This window comes from Bidens hawaiensis, unplaced genomic scaffold, assembly GCF_021521415.1.
Source record: "Bidens hawaiensis isolate Kalapana, Puna unplaced genomic scaffold, B.hawaiensis_p1.1 tig00024631_1, whole genome shotgun sequence".
NCBI classification, from domain to species: Eukaryota; Viridiplantae; Streptophyta; class Magnoliopsida; order Asterales; family Asteraceae; genus Bidens; species Bidens hawaiensis.
The window spans coordinates 41,945-58,672 of NW_027493892.1; the positions used below are offsets into that span (position 1 = coordinate 41,945).

The 16,728-nt window shown below is 35.8% G+C and overlaps 2 protein-coding genes across 2 annotated transcripts in view; one reads left to right on the top strand and one right to left on the bottom strand.

Annotated features, from left to right (window-relative positions):
* Positions 1-16,728, top strand: part of LOC143569652 (putative zinc transporter 10) — a 290,838-nt gene that overhangs the window by 25,862 nt on the left and 248,248 nt on the right. The gene's annotated exons all lie outside the window — the stretch shown is intronic.
* On the bottom strand, positions 2,564-2,914 carry LOC143569655 (cysteine proteinase inhibitor 4-like). Its single transcript, XM_077055515.1, has one exon. The coding sequence runs from the start codon at positions 2,912-2,914 to the stop codon at positions 2,564-2,566; it is 351 nt and encodes a 116-aa protein (XP_076911630.1).

Genomic DNA, 16,728 nt, shown 5'->3' on the forward strand with positions numbered 1-16,728 from the left:
GTATGTCGGTATTTGTAGTGGATGACATTGGTCAGTCGGTATTTGTCTTTTGGTGTGATTTGTAGTATGTCGGTATTTGTAGTGGATGACATTGGTCAGTCGGTATTTGTCTTTTGGTGTGATTTGTAGTATGTGATTCGTATTATATGAACCTTTATTTGCTTTGTATTTTGAACAATTATTGTACTACTTTGAACTATTATGTTTGCAATTAGGCCTTTCTTATATTCAATTTTCAACATAAACATTTTGCTCTTATTCGACAGGTTTATCATGGATTATAATCAAAAGTTATTGCTCCTCATTGTGATGTTCTTATATCTTCGATACTTTTGGCCGAGAAATCACAAAAGAAAAAGAGATAACACTTCGGTTATGTCTGGACACCATTTTACTTTAGAGCTGTTGCGTGGGAACAATCAACAAAGCATTGAACTCCTTCGTATGTCACGTGATTCATTTGTTCGACTTTGCACACATTTTAGAGTGAAAGGTTGGTTAAAAGATAGCAAACACATCTCCGTTGAAGAAAAAATGGCTATGTTTCTGATGATGCTCGGTCACAATCAACGGTTTTCCGTTATTAAACGTAGATTTCAACACTCGAAACAAACAATTCATAAGTATTTTCATGAAGTGTTGGCAACAATGATGGAGTTTGCTAAAGAGGTTATAGTACCAACATCTAATCCAGATACTCCAAGACGTAATAAAAGATTACGAAGAGTTTTTAAAGTACGTCCTAAAAGTCCTATTGTGATCTCTTTCCATGTATATTATTAACGATTAAATTCTATATAGGGAGCGATTGGTGCACTTGATGGAACTTTGATACATGCCATTGTCCCTGTTCATAAACAACATTTGTATAGAGGAAGAGGAAAAGGCGAGTGCTATCAAAATGTTTTGGCCATTTGTGACTTCAATATGGTATTTACCTTTCTGGTGGCCGGATGGGAAGGAGTAGCACATGATTCTAGAATATTGTCTGAATCTTTAACAAATGCTAATGCACCATTTCCACTACCTCCTCCGGGTATATATATTACAATCTCAACTTTATTTCTTATATTACATATATTGTTTTGATGCATGCATCGTCTTTTTTAGATAAATATTATCTATGTGATGCTGCGTATGCACACACTCGTGGATTTATGGCACCATATCGAAATGTGAGGTACTGGCTTGGAGATTTTCGAAGAAATCGTGCATTGACCGAAAAAGAAAAGTTCAACCACGCACATGCAAAACTTAGAAATGTTATTGAACGTTCTTATGGGGTATTAAAGGCACGTTTTCCAATATTAAAAAAAATGGCGCCTTTCTCGTTGGTTACACAACGAAATATTACGATTGCATGTTTTGCACTTCACAATTTTATACGGAAAGAGGGTTTAAGCGATGACCTTTTTGATGAATATGATCACCCAAATGTACGTTTTCAAGATGGAGATGAAGATGCACAAGATAATGGTGAAGAAGGAGAAGCTCGACATGGAAGTGCAGCGGATCGTGAATTCATGAGTCAACTTCGAGATCAAATAGCACAACAATTAATGCAAAACAATGTGCTTTGAGTTTATTTTATGTTATGTGTTTTTTAAACTTGTTTTTAATATTATAATTTTATGTAACTTGAATGTTAAATAACTTCTATCCAGTGAGATAAGTTTGATAATTTACATATTTTCAGTTTATGCAGACAGTATCAACTTATAAAAACAAACAGTCTTATTTTTTCAGCTTACAGAGCTTCAGACCACATCTTCAGCTGCAGACATAAAAACAGATGAAATCAGCTTACAGACAGTTTATGTCTGCAAAAACAAACAGCACCTAAATCTATCTATCTCTCTCTCACTCACACACACACATATATATATATATGACAAAAATGATTCATCAAATTATTATGACGGGCCTGAAAATATTAACATAATGATCATTTAAACCGTTTAAAGATAAAGGAGTTCAAGTTTCTTCACACCCGTAAATGTCGGTTAAGTCAATGTTTTAGCTGGTTAATTCATTGTAACTTTTTTTTACCAACAAATAAAGCCTCAGCTATCTGTGGTAATTCAATGACAAAAGGCAACCATATACGCCGTAATTGCAGACAACACTGAGTAGCTCAAGCCCACCAACTCAAGTTCCGGGAAACCTGCCGCTCGAAGTCCCACGTACTGCGGTAAAACCCAGTTGAGATCAGATTCGAACTTGAAATCATATAGTCTTAAACCCAAATCTTCACTTCTCCAATACCAGTAAAGTTAAAACTTATTGGCTGGTTAAGTCATACATGCTCATTGTTTGCCGGGAGTTATAGTGAACATATTTTTATAATAATATCCAAACTATGATTAATTATAGTTGTGTTCAATCAACCAATAAAACACACGTATTTTGACGTTAAGAAAGCATGTTTATTTCACTTTTATTATTAAGATTAAGATGATGATTTTAGGCAAAGTAGACAATCGATGGTTTAAACAATTCTCTACCACCAAAAGCCAGTTGATGTTTTACATCATCTTAATTTCCTTAACCGGTAAACAACTAATTAAAGAGGCCCAGTGAACAATATAAGAACCGGATTCGGGTTTTCAACAACATGGGCAGCATATGTCGCCACCATATAGCCATGAATAGCATCTTTCGCCAAGAAGCCGAGCTTGTAATGCCGACCATTGTCCAAATAAGTCTCACCATCTACCACACTATCATAGACAAGATAAGTCTGCTGCTCCGAGTTGTGTTCTGTCACTGCAAACTGTGTAATCCTCACTACGTTTGGGTCGCTAGGTGAGATGCGGCTCCAGTCACTCGATGCATTAATGGAGATGTTATAGAAAATAGAAAGACAAAAGAAGATAACTAATATAAAAGGAAGATTATGACACCTTGAGCCCATTATATGAGTAGTAAAAAAGAAAACTAGAATTGGGCGTGGTAGATGTTATGGTTGTGCAGATATATATAGTAGTAACTTCACATGAAGTACATTGGTGTAAAGGATTGTGAGAAACATGTGAGATGTGATTATAGAGATCGGCAGAAAAACGGGTTAACCGACCCGAACCGAAAACCTGAGCGAAACCAAACTGGTTTAAAACCGCTTTTATATAACCGGTTTGAAACCGATTAAAATCGTAGGGTTGGGATCGGATTGAAATTTTAGGGCAAGAAGCGGTTTAAAACCGGCGGTTTGGAACCGGTGAGACAGAAACCAGTTTATAATTTGTTTAAAACCGGTTTATAACACCATTGTAATCTTCTATATATATATATTCTAAATACAGTCATAGATTTCTATCATTCTATGAATGTTTCTCTACCAGCTGTATAAAACGTTAAAATTGAAAATCTAATTATGTAATAATTTCATTTCATCTTGTAAAGTTGAAAAGGAATTAACATTTTTTGACCATCAATATTTAATGCCATTAAATGTCATTTAACAGGCAATTAATGCCCACTAATTAATTCAGTAAATTCACTGGTTTAAGTTTTAAGGCTCTTAAAATCAATTCCAACCTGAATCGGTTTTACCAAGAACCGGCTTTGAGTTTTTTTTTACCAAATCGATTCGGTTTCAACCTGAATCAGTTTAGGGTTGGAAACCGATTTATGCACCTCTAGATGTGAAGCACTTGTAAATTCATATATATATATATGAAAAAGATCCAATACAATAATAACTTATCATACAATAGGTACGCGAATCCTCTTTTTGCACGAAATTGATACATGAAATCACATCCAACATCTCGTAATCGTCAATACATATCCAATTAATTATTGGTTCACCGAAAAAAAACAGTTTTGGATTTTTAACCGATCAATTTTTTTCACGAAAATCGTTTTTGAACGTTTTAGGTTTTGGTTGAGCGTTTTTTTGAGTGTTTTTAGGTTTTGCCTTTGTTTTTTTTACTTTGAACGTGTCGCGTACCTATCGTACGTTAAAGCATTATTGTACAGTATCTCGACCCTATATAAACACACACCACACACACACACACACACTAGGTTAGTTACCCGCGTAGCACACGGGTTATAATAAGTAATTTTTTTAAAATAATAACATAATGTGAAATACAAAAAAAAATGTATAACATATATAAAGATATATTATACGGTAAAAAAATTACACATTACACAATATAGAAATAAAAAGTTGTTAAAAATTCATAAATCATAAATTATTTTCTTTCTTATTTTTTATATCAAAAATTAGTTGTAAATGCTACTTTTTTAAATCAACTCGTGGACCAAAACTCATTATAATCTTAAATTGTTTTGTAGGTTTGAATGTGGCTCGGTACGTTTGTATGTGTGTAGGTAGGTTTGAATGTGTGTAGGTACACATGTATATGTGTGTAGGTAGGTTTGAATGTGTGTAGCTAAGACATAAATACAACCAGTCTACATACATGTAGGTAACATCATAAGAAATAGAGTGAAATTAGAGATTAATGAAGTTACACATTCACTTCTCGTACTTCTTGCTGTAAAAAAACTTCTGAAATGATGCAATACCACACACACACACACACACATATATATATATATATATATATATATATATATATATATATTAAAAACTAACTTTCTTACCACTCACAGTTTTACTATTCATGAGATGAAGTAATAAACTTTTGACACATTTTTCTAAAACACTTTCTTCTATTTTACACCTCGCTTTTTTCTTGGTGTCACATGATTGAGTAAATGGATTGATTACTTTTGTGTGCATTTGATGATGAATTTGTTATCTTCTTAAACACTCATAGGTTGGCTTCCAATTTGGAACCCGGCTTGCGCTGCCTTTACATGTTGTCGTCTGCCATTGACTATTTAAATCAACCGCCCCAACAACGCGGGGACAAAATACTTGTTATAATTATAAGGCATGATACACCATGGTATATTCACATAATTCATGTTATATACGAGAGCATTCTCATTCATTCTTTATCTTTAAATCCAAAATTATATTAAAAATCATTCTCTTTTCTCTTTCCTATTGAATTAAATAATAAATTTTATACTTTTAAAAAAGTAAAATACATTTTACAAAATCAAAATTTTTTTTATTGAAATATTCTAAATGTATTTATAAGTAAAACACAAAAAAAGTTTATATTAAAACTAATTTTTTAAGTATAAATCAAATTTTGTATTACTTTCTTAACTATAAAAGACATGATTACTATTTTCACAGTAAATATTTGACATAAGATTCCATATCAATTCACCAACCTTTAAATTAAATATGTTGTTAGGAAGTGGGCGTAAATTGTAATAATGTATCATCTTATACGTTATTTAAATATATTTGCATTAATTAAAGTCATATTATTGGAAAAGAACAGAAAGTAAATGATAAAAAAATGTAATTATTAAAATAACTTTATCCCCAAATTTATATAATAATAAAAGTCTAAGAAACACACATTAGTATTTTATACATTATGCATCCAAGTTTGTACATTGTAATATTCATTTTTATATAACTTTCAATTTTTTACATTTGGTACCTACACTTTTGTTAGTTTACAAGTACGTCACAAAATATATTTTTTCAATTTCAACTTTGGTGCCCTATACTTTTAGTCTTTTACATTTTTTTGGTTTAACGTTTACGTTTGAATTTAACGAGTTAACGCGATGCAACACATGTGTGTGGTTGAACGTTATGTCTATTTTCCCGTTAACATCCCCATCGCAACGCGTAGATGTTAAGTTGACTTAGTTATTTTTTTTATATTTTATGTTTCGGTCTAATTTTTGTGTGTTAACACGATGCAATGAGTGTATGTGGTTCAACATTTTTACGTCTAATTTTTAATGTGTGTTAATATTTAATTAAGATTAAATATAATAAATGAAGTATGGACTTGGTTAATGAATGATGGATTAAAAGGTGGTGATGACCCTTAGGTCTATGGGCTTAAAAGAGTATAAATACTCCTTAAACCTCCCTAAAACCCTCAAACCCTCATTTCTCATCTCATAGCCTCCCTACACACACTAAACCAATCACAAACTCTCTCATATATTCGGCTAAGGATCCAAGACCAAAACCAAGCTTAGATCTTTATGAATCTTAGCCATACAAGAAAGATACGAGCTTATTATTGCAAACCGTAGCCTAAAAACGTGAAAATGTATGTTCTTTACACTTAAAATTATGTTTTTCTGAACGGTTTGCCCAAAAACCTAACCCTAGAGCAAATCGGGTATAGATGTATCATAAAAAGATAAACGTGATGATAGAAATGGACTAGACGAACTCGTTAGTAAACACGTTTCGCTTAGAAACATTAGATCTAGCTTAAATGCGTTTAAAAACCAATAAAGGTTGGAACTTTATGGATAAACGATCTAGATCTTAGTCAAAATGTAACTAGAAATGTTAAAAGGGTAAAATAAGGCTGTGGTAGGATTTTGGGTGTTAAAATACGTAGCATGAAAGCTACGATACCTAACAGTAGGGGTGTTCGAACCCACACTTGGTTCGAATAGAAAGGAAGGAAGAAAGAAAGAATGAAGAGAAGAAGAATACCAGCTATTCGAATACAATGTATTCGGATAATATCTTTATTCGCATACAAGTTGTATTCTAACCTAAGCCTAATCGAATACAAGTGAACATGGGAAGAAGGGTGTACATAAGTGCTCATTCGAAAAATCACTTGAAGTACAAATGTATGCTAACTCATGTTTATTCGAATACAATACATTTGGATACAATGGTGATGAAATAAAGAATGATCATTAGAATACAGTTTCAACTCAAATACAGTTGGTCCATGCGAATACATGCCCCTTAGAAAAAAAATATACCCTAGCAAGTGTTGCCTACTTGAATACATGAGTATTCTATTATAAGCCATTCGCATATATTATAAATTCAAATACATTATGTATTCGAATACATTATGTACCCGCGTACACTATGTATTCGAATAGGGTTATATTAGCATACATTATGCATTCGCATGCACCATGTGTTAGCATACTACCTTCTATTCGAATACAGAAAGGAAAGTAAGACTAAAACGAGTGTTGCCTATTAGGATACGATATGTATTCGAACTGAAGCTCATTCGAATACATTAGTGTTGGTAAATAAATTGTATTCTAAATATATGGTCATTCGAATACAATGCCTTACAAGGCCATTAGAATGGGCCAGACTTAGCCATTTTTGCTTAAACCTAAGGAATATGATTAGGGCAAGTATTGATATACTTATTTAATGTACAGTTAGCCGAGCTCATTTAAAGAAATTAATAACCATTAACGGTGAACGCAATATGATTCAGGTGAGTTTCTGGCCCCACTTCTTTGCTTTGTTTTCGGGGCTCTGTGCATACTCAACGTGAACGTTAATACATCTACCTTAAATGGTAAGTGTATGCTATAATGATTGATGTAATAATATGTATGAATGTTACGAATGAATGCTTGTCGATATGTGAATGATCTTTGCATATTGCATGCATCGAAAAGGATGGTAATACATAGTATGCCTAGTATGTAATGTGCATGTATGAAAGTACGTAATGTAATGAGTATGTACGAAAGTACGATTATATAAAGATAGGTATGTATGGAAGGTATGGTTAGAAAGGGAACCGACCTTAATAATATCGGAGAATGTAGGGAACCGACCCTAATAATATCGGGGAATGCAGGGAACCGAACCTAATAATATCGGCGAAGGTTATAGGGCGGTATGCTCTTTAAAACATAAATGAACGAAAGAAAGAATGAAGTATGTATGTATGTATGTATGTATGTATGTGTGTGTATGTGTATGTGTGTGTGTGTATGTATGTATGTATGTATGTAAGTATGTAAGTAAGAATGAAGTTAAGTATCTTCGGATATGTAATTACGTAAGTATGTGAATGAAAGGTATATTGCTTAATTATCGAGAACTCACTCAGCGTAATTGACTTTTAGTATGCATGCAGGTAGTAGAATGAGGTAGCTAGCTTGAGGAGGGCACATGGTGGATGAATGAGAAGCTGGCATCTGACTCATGATGTTTTTATAATTAATGTTTTATTTTAAAAGATAAGGTTTGAATTATGTTAAGACAATGTTTTAAAAGATGTGTAATATATATTAATGTTTTTATATTATGCGTAAAGTTTTACTTAACTATGATATTTAAAACTGTGTTTATGAGTAAATCCAACGTCCAATGTAGGGCACCGGAATCGGGGCCTTACAAGTTGGTATCAGAGCATAAGTTCGAGAGAATTAAGCATCCTACATGCTTAGACTCGAACAGAGGATGAGACTTAAGTAAGAAAAGAAAGAAGATGCCAATTCAAGATAGCCATGTGTCACTCAAGCAAGCTTAGTAAAGGTAAAATGTATGATTAATTTCACGTATAAAGTAAGAAAGTGTAAGGAAGCTAGCTTAATTGCTAGGGATAGGAGTATGTTATTATATGAGCTGTTTGATTGTCTAACTACTTAAAAGTAGAACCATCACAAACAGACTCATAAGGGGAAGTGTATAGGACACAGAAAGTAACGCGGTCAGCTAATCACAGCTGGCTAATGTTATTACCTGTTAGCCTTACTATCCTTGTACTAAATAGTTCCTTGAGTGATGACGTTTGTGTTTCCTTATAGAATGGCTGGAGCTAGGAAAGTTGTTGGAATAGGAGATCGCAATGGACGTCGTGGCAGGCCACGTATTGTCCGACAACCTTCTGTAGCATCATCTACTAACACAAGAGAAGAAGGAAGTGTAGCTTGACGAAACTCGAGCAACAATGAAGGTTATTAACTTGACCCTGCTGTTCAGGCAACCATTTCTCAAGCTGTAGCCGATGCCGTGAAGAACTTGAATCCTGAAAAGTCTGTTGGAAGCCATGCAAGAACTGCTGACAGGTCAGGGGAAAATGGTAAGAAAGATGACGAGAGAGAGAGAGAGAAAGGTGACTCTAGTGAGGTCAGGTCTATAATGGTTGATGACAGGAGAAGAGGCCGAGGTGGGTGTAACTACAAGTTGTTCAAAGGTTGCGACCCGCCAAAGATAACTGGTTTAGCAGACGCAATCGCTACTCTTTAATGGATACCGCCATGGATAAGGTTATCCAAATCAGTGAGTGTCGTTCTGACCAAGCCGTAGTTTATGCTACCCAGTCATTCGGAGATGAAGCAATGTACTGGTGGGAGTCGATAGAACAGAAGAAGAGTCGGGAAGAGATTAAGGAATTAAGATGGGATGAATTGAATGAGATGGCCATGAAACATTTTTGCTCTGATGCGGAGGTGGAGAGAGCTGAAATGAAGTTTCTAAACTTGAAGGCGGGCAAGATGACACACCGCGAATACACTACCGAATTCAACCTCATGTCTAGGTTGGTACATAATATGGTTAACACTGAAGCTAAGAGGATCAAGTGTTATATAAGAGGACTGCCGCAGAACGTTCGCACGTTAGTCATGGCAAATAAACCTGCTACGTTTGACTCAGTTGTAGAACTCGCTGAGATGATTTATGTGACTTGGCTGCGGATGATGTTGTGGTGGTGGATGAAAGGAAGGAGAAGAAGTGGGTTGTTCCTGCCAAGCGACTCGGTACTCAAACATGGAACCTGAGAGATAAGCGACAGAAAGTGTGGGACTAGAGGTTTGTAGGACTCACGGGAAGATGCACGCTGGAGAGTGCAAGTGGGGCACTGGTTCTGAGGTGTGCCATAAGTGTGGGAAAACTCATGGTGGGGAATTCAGACTAGGGTCAAATGCTTGTTGCAAATGTGGTAAGATGGGACATTTTGCTCAGGATTGCCATGCAAATCCCATATGTTATAAGTGCAGTCAGACATGTCACTTAGCGAGGGCGTGTATGAGTGGTGAAGCCGGGGAAAAGGAGAAGAAAGATGCCGAACCGTCCAGGGCTAAGACCAGAGCCTACATGCTGACTCAGGAGCAAGCCAAGCAGGTCCCAGATGTTATCACCGATATGTTCCTAGTAAATGGTATTGCTGCTTCTGTGTTGTTTGATTCAGGTGCAAATAGAAGTTTCGTAGCTACACCATTTAGTAAATTAGCAAAAATCAAATGTTGTCGTGTGCCCGACATTTTTACCTTATAAACCGCTTGTGAAACCTCGGTTAGGATAATGAGAATGGTTAATAGAGTTAGAGGGACGCGAGTTCCCAGTTACCCTGTATGTTATGACCTTAGGAGGGTTCGATGTGGTTTTGGGAATGGATTGGCTATCTGAGTTCGACGCTCAGATCGTGTGTAAGAGTAGATTAATAAGGTTAAAGTCCTTGGATGGTGGATAGTGACGGTTTATGGTGATAAGGAAAGTTCTGTGCTTAATGTCATTTCGATGATAAAAGCTGAGAGTTTGTTAAGGCGAGGGTGCAGTGCCTACCTGGCGTATGTGGTCAAGACTACGGCCGAGACAAAAGAATTCAAGATGTTCCTATCGTGTGCGACTACTCAGAAGTATTCCCTGAGGATCTTCCGGGGTTGCCACCCGAGCGAGAGATAGAACTCCAGATAGATTTAATACTAGGAGCCCAGACCATTACGAAAGCGCCTTACCGTCTAGCTCATCCGAGATGAAGGAATTGATGTCCCAGCTGCAAGAACTCCTCGATAAGGGTTTTATAAGACCAAGTGTTTCCCCGTGGGGCGCACTGGTATTGTTTGTCAAGAAGAAGGATGGGAGTATGAGAATGTGCATAGATTATCGTGAGTTGAATAAACTTACGATAAAGAATAGATATCTGTTGCCACGAATTGATGATTTGTTTGACCAACTGCAAGGTTTGAGTTGGTTCTCTTGAATAGATCTCAGATCAGGCTACCATCAGCTAAAAGTGAAAGAGGCAGACATCCCTAAGACAGCATTCCGGATGCGGTATGGACACTATGAGTTCCTCGTGGTGTCGTTCGGTCTAAAAAAAAAGCTCCCAGAGCGTTTATGGACATGATGAACAGGGTGTGTTGGCCGATGTTGGATATGTCAGTTATCGTCTTCATTGATGATATATTGATTTATTCAAAGAGCGATTCTGATCATGCTGAGCATCTGAGGGAAGTATTGGAGACCTTGAAGAAAGAGAAGTTGAATGCTAAGTTTTCAAAATGTGCGTTCTATTTGCGAGAAGTGCAATTTCAAGGTCACGTAATCAATCCTGAAGGGCTTCCTGTAGACCCAGCAAAAAATCGAGGGGATAACTAATTGGAAAACTCTGTAGAACCCGACTGACATACGAAGTTTCTTAGGGTTAGCTAGCTACTATAGGAGATTTATCGAAGGCTTCTCCAAGATAGCCGCACCATTGACCGGCATGACCCAAAATTCTATAGTTTTCAGTTGGGGTAAGTTCCACAAAGAAGCTTTCGAGGAATTAAAGAAAAGACTCACGCAAGCTCCAATCCTTGCTTTAGCAATGGTGACGAGGATTTGGTTGTTTGTACTGATGCTTCGCATCGCGGGTTAGCTTGCGTGTTAATGCAACGAGGAAAGGTCATAGCCTATGCGTCCACACAGTTGAAGGTTCATGAAAGTACTTACCCTACGCATGATCTAGAGCTAGCAGCAGTAGTGCATGCTCAAGATATGGAGACATTATCTGTATGGTACTAAGTGTACTATCTATACAGATCATAAGAGCTTAAAGTACTTCTTCGAGCAGAAAGAGTTGAACATAAAACAAAGAGATGGTTAGAACTGATAAAGGACTACGACTGTGATATCAAGTATTATCCTGGTAAAGCTAATGTGGTCGCCGACGCGCTAAGTCGTAAGAATGAAGAATTCATTTCAACAGTGAAGTCGTATAAGTTAATCATTAACGCAGATCTGTTTGAAGAAATCATCAAGGTGCGGTCAGAAGTACTTGAGAATTAATAAAGAAAGAGAAAATCTTTGGACAGCAAGACGAGCTGATAGATAACACTCATGGTGTTAATATGAGGTTTGACCGTATGTAGATTCCACGTCATGGAAATCTCAGGAGTCGAATCTTAGATGAAGCTCACAAGTCAATATACTCGATTCATCCAGGATCTACCAAGATGTATCAAGACCTTAAAAGGGATTACTGGTGGCCGAGCATGAAGAATGATTTAGTAGACTCTGTTAGTAGATGCTTAACTTGTTTACAAGTCAAAGCTGAACACCAGAAGCCTTATGGAAAGATGTAACCTTTGGAGATACCCAATTGGAAATGGGAACACATCACCATGGATTTCATAACTAAGCTACCTTGTACAGCTAAACATCATGATACCATTTGGGTGATTGTGGACCGTTTGACAAAGAGTGCTCACTTTCTGCCTATAAGAGAAGCCATCTCATCAGAGACGTTAGCAAATGTGTTCATAAAGGAAGTTGTGACTAAACATGGAGTGCCACTGTCGATTGTGTCTGATAGAGATACTCTCTTTACTCCAAGATTCTGGAAGAATTTCCATGAAGCCATGGGAACAAGATTGAACATCCGTACGGCGTATCATCCTAAAACTGATGGGCAGTCTGAAAGGATGATCAAAACCCTTGAGGACATGCTACGTGCTTGTGTTCTAGACTTTGGAGGAAGTTGGGATGATCATCTACATCTGGCAGAGTTCTCCTATAACAATAACTATCATTCAAGTATTGGTATGCCACCGTTTGAGATGTTGTATGGAAGACGATCTAGAACTCCTGTATGTTAGGGAGAGATTGGTCAGAAAGAGATCGGAAGCCTAGAAGTTGTGCAAGAAACCTCTTCAAAAATTAATCAGATCAAGGCAAGGATGAAAGCTGCTCAAGACCGTTAGAAGTCATATGCTAATAAGCGGCGACGACCAATTGAGTTTAACGTTGGTGACAATGTGATGCTCAAGGTCTCGACTTGGAAGGGAATTATTTGATTTATAAAGAGGGGAAAGTTAAGACCAAGATGCATTAGACTGTTTAAGTTTTTGGATCATGTGGGTGAGGTGGCCTACAAGTTAGATTTGCCCAAGGAGTTAGAAGGAATTCATTCAACCTTTCATGTTTCTCACATAAGGAAATGTCTAGCTAACGACACATCTCATGTGCCATTAGTATACATCGAGGTTGATGAATAGCTAAACTATATCGAGCGGCCTATAAAAATAGTTGACCGCAAGGAAAAGCAGCAACGTCGTAAACTTATCCCTTGGGTGAAAGTGATATGGAAGCATCGTAAGGGATCAGATGCTACATGGTATGTTGAGGAGGAGATGTGCAAGTTTTACCTAGATCTGTTTTAGTAATAGTTAGGTATCGGGATGAAATCTCTTTAAGAAGGGAAGACTTGTAACATCCTAAATTTTACAATAATAAATAAAAGAGAATTATGTTTGTTTAATGTGTGTTAATATTTAACTAAAATTAAATATAGTAAAGGAAGTATGGACTTGATTAATGAATGATGGATTAAAGGGTGGTGATGGGCCTTAGGTCTATGGGCTTAAGAGAGTATAAATACTCCTTAAACCTACCTAAAACCCTAAAACCCTCATTTCTCATCTCATAGCCTCCCTACACACACTAAAACACACACAAACTCTCTCCTATATTCGGCTAAGGATCCAAGACCAAGACCAAGACCAAGCTTAGATCTTTATGAATCTTAGCCATACAAGAAAGATACGAACTTATTATTGCAAACCGTAGCCTAAAAACGTGAAAAGGTATGTTCTTTACACTTAAAGGTTATGCTTTTATGAACGGTTTGCCCAAAAACCTAACCCTAGAGCAAATCGGGTATAGATGTATCATAAAAAGATAAACTTGATGATAGAAATGGACTAGATGAACTCGTTAGTAAACAAGGTTCGCTTAGAAACCTTATATCTAGCTTAAATGCGTTTAAAAACCAATAAAGGTTGGAACTTTATGGATAAACAATCTATATCTTTGTCAAAATCGAACTAGAAATGTTAAAAGGGTAAAATAAGGTTGTGGTAGGAGTTTGGGTTTTAATATACATATCATGAAAACTAGTATACCTAACAGTGGGGGTGTTTGAACCCACACTTGGTTCGAATAGAAAGGAAGGAAGGAAGAAAGAATGAAGAGAAGAAGAATACCAGTTATCCGAATACAATGTATTTGAATACAAAGTATTCGAATACAATGTAATGGAATACAATGTATATGAATACAATGTATTCGGATAACATGTCCATTCGCATACAAGTTGTATTCTAACCTAAGCCTAATCGAATACAAGTGAAACATGGAAAGAAGGGTGTACATAAGTGCTCATTCGAATATAAATCCCTTGAAATACAAATGTATCCTAACTCATTAGAATACAGTTTCAACTAAAATACAATTGGTCCATCCGAATACATGCCCCTTAGAAAACAAATATACTGCAAGTGTTGCCAACTCGAATACAAGAGTATTCTATTATAAGCCATTCGCATACATTATGTATTCGAATACATTATGTACCCGCGTACACTATGTTTTAGGAAAAGATTATATTAGCTTACTTTATGCATTCACATGCACCATGTGTTCTCATACTACCTTTTATTCGAATACAAAAAGGAAATCAAGACTAAAACAAGTGTTGCCTATTAGGACACGATATGCATTCGAACTGAAGCTCATTCTAATACATTAGTGTTGGAACATTAATTTCATTCTAAATATATGGTCATTCGAATACAATGCCTTACAAGGCCATTAGAATGGGCCAGACTTAGCCATTTTTGCTGAAACCTAAGGACTATGATTAGGGCAAGTATTGATACATGTAATTAATGTACAGTTAGCGGAGCTAAGTTAAAGAAAAGAATTACCGTTAACGACGAACGTAACAAGATTCAGGTTAGATTCTAGCCCCACTTCCTTACTATGTTTTTCGGGCTGTGTGCATACTCAATGTGAACGTTAATACACTTACCTTAAATGGTAAGTTTATGCTATAATGATTGATGTGATAATATGTATGAATTTTATGAATGAATGCCTGTCGGTACATGAATGATTTTCGGATATTGCACGCATCGACAAGGATGGTAATACCTAGTATGCCTAGTATGTAATGTGCATGTATGAAAGTACGTAATGGAATGAGTATGTACGAAAGTACGATTATATTAAGATAGGTATGTATATAAGGTATGGTTAGAAAGGAAACCGACCCTAATAATATCGGCGAATGTAGGGAACCGACCCTAATAATATCGGCGAATGTTGGGAACCGACCCTAATGATATCGGAGAATGTAGGGAACCGACCGTAATGATATCGGCGAATGTTGGGAACCGTCCCTAATAATATCAGCGAATGTAGGGAATCGACCCTAATAATATCGGTGAAGGTTATAGGATGGTATGCTCTTTAAAACATAAATGAACGAAAGAAAGAATGAAAGTATGTATGTATGTATGTAAGTGAGAATGAAGTTATGATCTTCGGATATGTAATTACATAAGTATGTGAATGAAAGGTATATTGCTTAATTATCTAGAACTCACTCAACGTAGCTGACTTTTGGTATGCACGCATGTTAGTAGAATGAGGCAGCTAGCTTGAGGAGGGCACATGGTGGATGAACGAGAAGCTGGCATCTAATGACTCATGATGTTTTTATAATTAATATTATTTTGAAAGTCAAGGTTTGAATTATGTTAAGACAATGTTTTGAAGGATGTGTAATATATATTAATGTTTTTATATTCCACGTAAAGTTTTAATTAACTATAATATTTAGAACTGTGTTTATGAGTAAATCCAACGTCCAATGTAGGGCACCGTAAATTGAAGCCCTACAGTTTTCTTAATGGTTAATGTAAGAACTGACCGCGGGAGAGAGGATGGCGAACGAAGGCAGTGGTTATGATAACTTCATGCTTCGAGTGGAGTGGATATGTAAAACAGGGATGATTCTATCAAAATGGGAAACCGAAAATATCATAAACTGGAAAAAAAGACTTTACTTTAATTTTACAAACAAAAAGAAAACCGAAACTGTGAAGTGCTTTGTCACAAATATATAAGGGTGAGTTTATTAGGGAACTATCTTGATCAATGAATCATTCAAATTCTTTTTCATTAAAATATCTTAATTTCACAGGTTTCATCGTTCCCATCGCTTCTTAATTATTTTCTAGGTTTGAATCCTACAACGGAGCTATTAGTTTTTGAGTTAATATTTTTAGTCTTTATTGGCTCGAAGCTCTTTATTTTTTGTTTGGTGAGCATATTAATTTAATGATGGATCCGTATTGATAAACATGTTGTTATTCATTTTGGAGCTTCATAAACATGTTTTATTCATTTTGATTTCTGTTTAATGTTAATAATAAAATTTATATTGTTTTACTTCTTGTTTGTCTATTTTTTATTCATAAAATATAAAGTATAGAACCCCTAAACACTACCTCAAGATATTAAGTTATATATTTTCTTGATAAATAATAATATTGTGCAAATTCTCAAATTAGAATTGTTGTAGTTCAAAATACACTCTCCACATGTGAGATCGCCAAGTTCTAAATTTTACAGTTGAATTAAAATGTTATACACGATATAGTAATTAACTCTATTAGTATAGAAAAGCCGAACATTCAACAGAAAGGGTTCTACTATCATGCTTGCTCTAAAAACACACCCTAACACCTCAACTATTTATCAACAATCTTACAAAATACTCTAACACATATGATTCTCCTACTTAAATACAGATTGCTCTAGGAACA